Raw genomic sequence first — 9,167 nt, forward strand, 5'->3', positions numbered from 1 at the left:
ATTTTTTTTTTAATATTTAAATAAGGGTTTTGTAATTATATTAGAAATCAAATTAGTAATATTTGAAAACAAGTACTATCTTTAAAAAAAAGATAGCCGACGCAGTAAAAATTTCTTCTTTTATTACTAACTTTCTACATTTCTTTCAAGAAAATAACACATGGCACGCAATTACAAATTTTCGATACATTTTTTCGAACGCCACTAAGTTATCAGTATTTGGCCAATCGGGAAAGAATTGCGATCAGGTGACTTGCGTTTCCACATAAGAGCGTCCTTAAGGTCAAAAGGTAAAAAGCGAAAATATACCGACTGCGTCGGAAAAACACTCGTTTTTGTTCCCTTTGGTTTGCCATACATTTTTCCAGTACTTGATCCGTTAAACTATTAAAGCTATCGTGGTTACTTTCATGATAAAATTGTTTAAGACGAAGTGACGCAACTTTCAACCTGCTGGGTATAATTATTCAATCCATGTGTTTTCTACGTAGATGTATAACCCCAATACATAACATATACTTCATTTTGACGAGTTAAGTGTGTGGTCTACACTATATGTACACTGACCGGAAGTGTGTTCTAATGTCTTATGCTTGCGGCTGCATGTTTTGATGTACCGCAGAGATCGGTCATACATGTACGTGTTTGTCTTTTACGTACATGTACATTGTACAAATGTATATATATTATACCTAGTGGTACTTATCTTGATGTATTACTGTATGTAAATTGTAGTCTGTTTGTCAAATCATATAAATGCATGGTGCATAATTTCAAAAAATAATAAATAAATAAATAACTTGATTAAATATAGACACTTATAAAATGATATTCGATCCAGTGAGATACATTTAAGAAGAACTTTACTAGTTATTAGAAACACAATTTATTTAATTACTATATAGAATTGTAGAACAATATACAATGACAACTATATAAACGAGAAATATAAAGAAAAACATAAAAACATAAATTCAAGTATTTCCACTACACAGGGCCGGGTTCAGAATTTTATGGAAAAAAGGGGGGGTCAATAAAATAATCAAGGCCAGACAAAATGGGATAAAAAATCAAATTGCCTGCCCTTCTAAAAAACAAAAAAAAAAGTTAAACAATTTAAGGGGCGTACGCATGGCACGCATGTTGTTTGAACCGCGCCTGCTACCCAAAATATTCAAATCAAAAGACCACCGTTAAACTCAAGTAAATTATCTGCCTTTGTAGAAGAATGCTGTCTCAGCGTGACGTCATCATGTTTGTTTTGAATGACAGTTATGGGAAAATTTTTTGCAGATTGCAATTTGAAATTTAGAATTCTATTTCGTCGAAACTATATAATGAACACGATTTTTTTTCTCAGGGCAAAGTTCATTTAAAAGGTCAAACGGGGGAGTAAATAACATACTAAGTGCAAAACACACTGAAGCATGTATTTGAATTGATCTACATTACATACATGTAATATATTATTGCAATCTTTGTTTTTGTTTTGCCAAGTTGTACATTGTGCAATCAATAACCATAAAGTTGTGCATGTCCGTAAGGTGATACTATATCAAATGACATCAGTACAATTGACCATATTTGGAAGATCTATTGAATGAATAAACAATAAATAAAATATTAATTGGGGCTAATTACCTACGTAATCGTTTAATGACCTGGAATTGTATAAAAGGGAGAATATCCTTTGTTTTCCAAGAACTCAGTGACAAAGATTCATACATTACAGGAAGAAGAAACAAACTTCTTCTAACTATCCATTGATTTTCGATAAGATGAGGACCATTTTCGTTGTTTTTATTGCTTTCGTTCTGGAAATTGTCCATGCAAGATACGTACAGAATGAGGTAAGAATTGTATTAACTTTTGTTCATTACATATAAAGGTTATGATTGAAAAGTTTGTTTGCTGTTTATTATTTTGATTGTCTTAATTGGTATTTCTAAAATAATTATCATAAGAGATAAAGGGAAAATAGGGAACCCGTAGAGCACAATGCGCAACTTATGATTTCAGACTTTTCATTTAACATAAATACAAATGAAATGAATATTTTGCAATCATTTCGTTGAAAACAGGACAGGGACGGATCCACGTTTTCTCAAATGGGGTACCAGGATATAATTTGCTCATAGATTAGCTAAATGTATTTTACCCCTTCCCCATTGGATTCGGCACTGCAGGCTTTTCGGGGGTAATTAATCTAGAAATGAGAGAGAGAAGAGAGAAGTACAAATCTTTAATTTCCAAATGAAGCCAAACAGAGTTATTTTAATTTCATTTGATTTTTACTTTACAGGAAACATTTACCTCGGGAGCGGGTCTTACAAACCCAGCAACTGACGATACATTTTCGGCTATGGATTCTCCTAGAATTAGAATCCACATCAACACTGATGGCGGGAATGGCCTGCCATACATCTTTCTGAGGAGACGACCAAATACCAGTATGAGACTCAGAATACAACAAAGACAAACACCAGAAAATAAACCAATAAGAATTGTTTACAGAAATGCTCAAGAGACACAAGATTTCGTCGGAATGGAAGGAAGAGACCGTCAACAGGCCGTAGACCCCAGAATCTTGATAAATTCAGATTCTCGAAGAAAGATGGGACGTATAATACTTAACACAAGGGGAGCTTCCAGGATCCGGTTTTCTCCAAGAAACTTTTAAAGGTGACTTTAAAAACTTGATATATTTCGAAATCCATCTATGTGATAGAAATTTTCGGGCGTTCGAGTTCACCGAAGTCATTTTCGTCCCCTTAAGGTTTCGGGTGTTCCAGTTCGCCGAAGTCAATAACGTATACGTCCCTACAAGTTTCGACATTTCAGTGCTTATTTAAACGATTTGATCAAAATTTCGTGTCATGCTGGCGTGACATAGAAAATATAGCTATAAATAAACAACCAAAAAAATTGCAACTTACTCTTCCTATATTTCTAGATGCATCCATACGTTGCTATCATTTTAAGGTGTCCAAGGGGCTGTTCTAGAAATTCATTTTCAAAGTTGGACAAGGTCGAACAAGATATTTGAAAAGGAAAAGGAAAAGGGTTTTCTAAACTATGCTTTGTTCAATTTTGCCAAAATTTTGCAAATATAAGTATCACATGTTCGAACATTTTCCAACATCTCCTTAGGTATGTTGTCCAATTTCCAGACTCCCCCCTTGGATCCGCCATTGTAAAAGAAGAAAGTTACATCAGTCAAACGATCAGACAAAGTTGTACCAAATGATGCAACATTTGCAGACAAAACAATGCGGGGAACTAATAAAAAAATGCCGGAAACACAAAAACAATGTCCGTAACATAAATATACAACAGACAAAGAAGACGAGAGAAACTAAAATTACAGAAAGAATAAACAAACACTTATATTAGAAAGAACACGAAAATTTGTAAGGAACAACAAAAAATTACAAAAAAAACAAAAAACAAAAAACAAAAAAACAAAATACAAAAAAAAAAAAAAAGCAAAAAAAAAGCAAAAAACAAAAAAAAAAAAAAAACAAAACAAAACAAAAACGAAACAAAAAAAAAAAAAAAAAAGGATTTTTTTACAGATTTGTCGCATCATCAAATAACATTATCATAATATTACTCTGATAAGGTCATTTCTGTAGTTCGCATGATACGTATACTAGACAGTGCCAGGGAGGGTATGTGCAGGTTCCTGACAAGGAGGAAATTACAGACTATTAGTGGACAATTTTTACCCTGAAAATGCATGAAACTAACTGCATTGTCCAACAAACGGGGGAATCCAACCCCTGGACTTCTAACGTTAATGATTGTTTTTATGTATAAAGATTCTCCTTGGTTAATGAGTGGTTTAAATGTTTTCGTATGATTTTAGTTTTGTCATAAACAATGGAGAAATAGTTAAAATCAAGAATAGACTTCCATGAAATCGGTAGAGAATTTCGAAAATGTCAAATGGCGGGAAACCTCAGGTAGAAATCTAAAGGGAGAAGTACATGTACATTTATTACTCACTATGAAAACTACATGCACAGCTGAAAAGAAAAGCGGACACCCGAACTAATATTTGGAGACAGAAAAAAATGTATAAAATCTTAAAAAAATATTTTTCACAAATATTACCCCCCTCCCCGAAATTGCTTGCCTTCTGGGCATTTTACTCTATCTACTCGTCCTAAACAGATATCTTGGACTACATCTTGTAGCAGTGAATTATGTGAAGGTATATCGATAATCATATTGTGTGATTAGAAGCGGGGAGAGTCTGACACTGGTTAAAATGAGGAGGGCCTTCAAAATTTTAGTCTCTCTACTGAAACTATTTTAGGCCATTTACTCTATCATTAATGTGACCTTGAATTTAGAGGAGATTATCTACTTATTTACATTAAAATACAGAGGCTGATTAAGATCTAAAAATTCGAAAAGTGGTACAAATGTTACCATGTAGAATGTACCTTACAGAGGCTAGTCTAAAACTTATCAAGGGATTGTACGACCTCGAAATTAATAAAACAGGGCACAGAATTCTATATGCTGAATTTTTATAAAGCAAATATAAAAAGAAATCTAACAAATAGGTGCATTTTTTATCCCAGATTCTCTCCCTCGCACATATCTATACTACTAAATGAAGAGAGTTGAATATTTGGTCCGCTATTATTTTTATTCATTGGACACATATTTATCTTTGCCACTATTGTAAAGTTTAACAAGACGAAGTATATTTATCATCTATTGGGGATTTCAGGTGAAAACGGGGAAAAACATCCAATCGAAAATTTGGATTTTATTTATTGGTACCAGTATTGCATTGCATATCCCTGAGCGGGTGTACGTGAAAATATGGTGGCTATTAAGATAGAGTGCGTTTTCTTTTTGCCTTTCTTCAAACTAATGTTTTGTCAAAAGATATGAACAATGACTTATAAAATAGAGTAAACATAAGACGATAAGATGACAAACTGTTTGTGAAGAAAATTTAACATTTTCACATGAAAATGTTCCACAGAAAAGGTTGGTTTGATGAGTGCAAAACGAAAGTTAAAGTAGAGAAAAAAACGAAGAATGATTTTATTTTCATACCAAACTTTATTACACTTGAAATATGAACTACCACAACTCATGATGCACATGTACAAATATTGGCACGGGCTCATCTCATGGGAGCTAAAAATTATATAGAAGCACTGTAGATTTCAAAATTAAGGGAGATAACTCTATAAATGACACTCAAATACAATAGAATCTACTGGATTTTCAATGTTGATTATCTCCTAAGAGCAGACAGATCGGAATGAATAATTACATATTTCATAATATACACCCATAAAACAACTTAATTACAAAAATAAAAATATGTAGCCTTTTTTGGGGTGTACCACATTTTTCAGATTTTGCCTGATTCTTACAAAGACAGCTACATAATAGCTGCAGTCCTTATATTGAGAAGTGTATGCTGTAACCTTCCTGCAGACAAGTACAACACGTTATGTTATGGATGGCTATATAAAGGAATTTTTTCTACTTGTATTAGTTTTAATTTAGATAAACATAATAGTGATTTAAACATTTATTTTGTTGATATCACGATAAAACACTTTAAAATATCAATGGATCTTTTACAATGGTACAAATGATTCATTGTGTAAAACAACACCGAAAAAACGATGCCGCTCGGTCTACATATATTATGTTTTCTCATAACGATAGTCCTTTCTGAATTCAGGTCTAAATTTATGAGAAAACCATACATTCATCACCAAACAACGGTCATTCGAATCAAAACAAATCAAGAACGACAAATCATGCAATGTGCCAATTTCATTATGATATTTACCTCGAAAGTGCAAGAAGTTTTCGACTTGTTTTGTGGTCTGTAACTGTTTCTGAACAAGAAATATAAGCGAATTGTGTTGGTTTTTGGCATACATGAATCACCTCAGGACTGCCCTGTCTTGTTATATAAAGACTGATTTTAATCATTTCTCGAAACTGTCCTTACTGACTCCGACCTTTCCAAGAAAAATAGGTTTGTCACTTATTTGTATCTTGTAAAAGCAATGTACTTGAGGACATGATAAACATGAACTAGATTCTGGACACACATGTACACCCAATGGCTGTGTGAGTTATCATGGGAATGGCGGTGGACATGTACGTTTTTTAAATGATAACCTTCGATCTGAAAAGCTCAACGAATGCTAAAAAATATATTTTAGCTTTGTTGCTCTGGCAAAAAATACGGTTTTGTACTTTTTAGCTAATTCGGAACAAAAATGAAGAAACTAGAAAAAAAACTATGAACAGAGCTCCTCTCCCTAGAAACCATACAGAAAATATCCATTGTCATTTTGATGGGAAAAATGACATCATGTGATAATATTGTTTGAAAGTTTCATAGAATTCCATTCAACGGTTTGAGAAGAGTGGCGGATTAGAAATAGGGACAAACAAACGTACGAACAGGATGATCAGTATATACCTCATACATACATTGTACCTTCACGTGGTGAACACGACGAGGATCTGCAATATTTAGTGGCGTATTCATGTAACTTCATATTTATGCAAATCATATGCGAATATTAAGAACAAAAATTACGGGTGCAAGAAGTCGCTTACAATATTAGCGACATAAAAAGCGAAAATAAACATCGACAGAGATATATTGTAGCCTTGATAAAGCACTGTCTGATTATAACAGGTTCGCTTTTAATTTAATGTGACCGTGTACCATTGTTTTGCAATCCCTTACTGTTTGTATAATTGTTATAAAGGTGCTGATGTACAATCCAAATTCAGTATGACACACTTGTACCATTTCAAATACTACATAATCAAAGGACTCCGATTACAACACAGTTTGTCACAAATTAAATTCAACTATTTTAGAATTTGTCGTTAGCACATTAATTGTTTATGTATTTGCACAAAACATAATGAATGTATATGAGATACACATTGGAGGACCAAGAAGAGGAATGCCGGGAGTTGGATCAGCATTTCTTAGTTTAAATCATATCCCCTCACTTTCAAGTCCAGCATTTCTTTTGTGGTAAAACACATTGTAGTACAATTTCAAAGAGATCTATTGACTTTTAGAAAAGTAATTGTCTGGAAAACAAACCCATACCTCCCTTTTTCTTTTTTTTTTGGAGGCAATCTAAATTTGTCGACCCTATTATCCTTGTGTTCCATCCTTTTTTACATCATTATCATTTCATGTCCATTTTATCATCCATTTCATGTTATCGCCTGAATATAGCTGAAATATTGCTGCTTGGGCGTTAAACCCCAACAACCAATCAATCGAATCAAACAAATGGCTGACTAAGACTAGCTTTGTGATCAGTAATTGTTTCTTAGTTAAAAATAAAAGTTAATTCGGTGGGTCTTTGACATGCACAAATCAGCTCACGTCTGATTTTTATAAAGACTAGTACTTAATTATTACATCGGTTCGATTTACTAGTAATTGTTAGACTTATCCCTTTTTATAGAGCGACGTGGCTTTTTAATAGTGAAATTGTTCGATACCGTCTAGCGTATTGCTTTAAATAATGCTGCAACTGCATATTGAACGATTATGGTGTTTGGTTCATGGTAAACTATAGGGTATAATGTGAATTTATCAATTCTATATGACAATGCAACGTTTTCTCAGGAAAATGTGTTCCTTTAATGATAGTCACGAAGTTATGTGACTATAGACAGTCACATTTAAATGTTAGACGGCACTTTCATTTGGTTTGGAGGTGGCCATCAACACAATTGCACAATGTTAATAATGAAAATAATAATACATGGCAAAAACGGAATCATATGTTGTATCATCCCGAGATATCCAGATTTGCATGAGGGCCACCAGGCCGAGGGTTGATCTTGATCGAGAATTGTACAGTTATTACGACTCTGAGAGAAAATATCCGAAATCCGCAATGTTAAAAGTTTTATAACATGTATTTTATTTTGTTATTGTGATTTTAAATCAGAGGCAGTTTCGCAGTAATAGAAACATCGCAATTATTTCTGAATTCACCGGATATGTTCACGCAATACCTAGAATCAGTACAAGAAAACTCTTATTAATACTAAAAATGCAAATTTGTGAAAATTGATACGGATGTAAAAAAGAATACAAAATACAAAATGCGGAAACGAAAGTGTTGAGAATGCTAATTGGACATGAAAATACCTAGTCAAGAATTATCAAAAAAGGACCGTTTCGGTCATTGCGGCGTTGGGTTTTTACAGTAACTGTTCAGAATTTCAGAACATATTTTCTATAAGCAAGGGCTAAATGTAACTTTATGTTACAGTGATAATATAAAATACTTGAATATTTATAATACATTTTGTATAATATAGTTATTACGAAACGATTGTTATGTATACATATATGTAGGGTTTATATCCATACCGACTTAACAGTAGTATCAGGCAGTGTTTTATCTTATAGATAAAGAGAGGGGGAGCTTGGATTATTTCGAAAAAAAATATTCTAAATTTGAGCAAAACACGTTTTTACTCTGCCATGGACATAAATAATTTATGATTCAAATTTCCTACATTGCTTAATAATGCAGACTTTGAAATATTTTTTTTTAATACGGCTGCTGCGTGATGAAAAAAATATTGTCACGCTTGTTTCTAACTCAACATAAAATCCCAGCCCCCCCGCTCGAAAACAAAATTGTCTGTGCCTGATACACAGAATGATTTTTCGAACCTCTAACACACCTGCGTTTGGATTTCTGGGCCTTACCATATGTTACACGAAGCAGAAACGTTCATAACTACGTTTGGAATGCAAGACAGTACGGGGAAGTGAAGACAGACATTTATCAAAAGTGGCGAAGTGGTGCCTCGCGGTGACGAAAAGGCTGATATTATCAGTAAGACAAACTAGCTGTAGGAATGCAATAATATAGATATTAGGGATTTTTTTTTCACAATGTCGCAGTCAGTGTAAAAACGGAGATGTTCATTATTAGTGGAAAACTTTGAACCTTTTTCAATAAATTGCATAATGATATAGAAACAGTGTTTATGGGAATAAGTCGGACTTATCGTTTGTACAAAAGAAGTTTAAAGACAGAACAATATATGTAATGGTCTTTACCACAAAATATTACACAGATGAAGAGACAGGACGATTTCCCATGCCACAA

General features: G+C 33.3%; 1 protein-coding gene across 1 annotated transcript; it reads left to right on the plus strand.

Moving 5' to 3' along the window:
* Positions 1 to 1,719: 1,719 nt before the first annotated feature.
* Positions 1,720 to 2,913, plus strand: LOC148597475 (uncharacterized). The gene is made up of 2 exons (XM_088563963.1): positions 1,720 to 1,850; positions 2,303 to 2,913. Exons 1-2 carry the CDS (start codon positions 1,779 to 1,781, stop codon positions 2,678 to 2,680), a joined length of 450 nt encoding a protein of 149 aa, XP_088420089.1. The 5' UTR covers positions 1,720 to 1,778; the 3' UTR covers positions 2,681 to 2,913.
* Positions 2,914 to 9,167: the final 6,254 nt, after the last annotated feature.

The sequence above is a fragment of the Perna viridis genome, chromosome 15 (genome assembly GCF_037379345.1).
Source record: "Perna viridis isolate PV_CMFRI_1.1 ecotype Kerala chromosome 15, ASM3737934v1, whole genome shotgun sequence".
NCBI classification, from domain to species: Eukaryota; Metazoa; Mollusca; class Bivalvia; order Mytilida; family Mytilidae; genus Perna; species Perna viridis.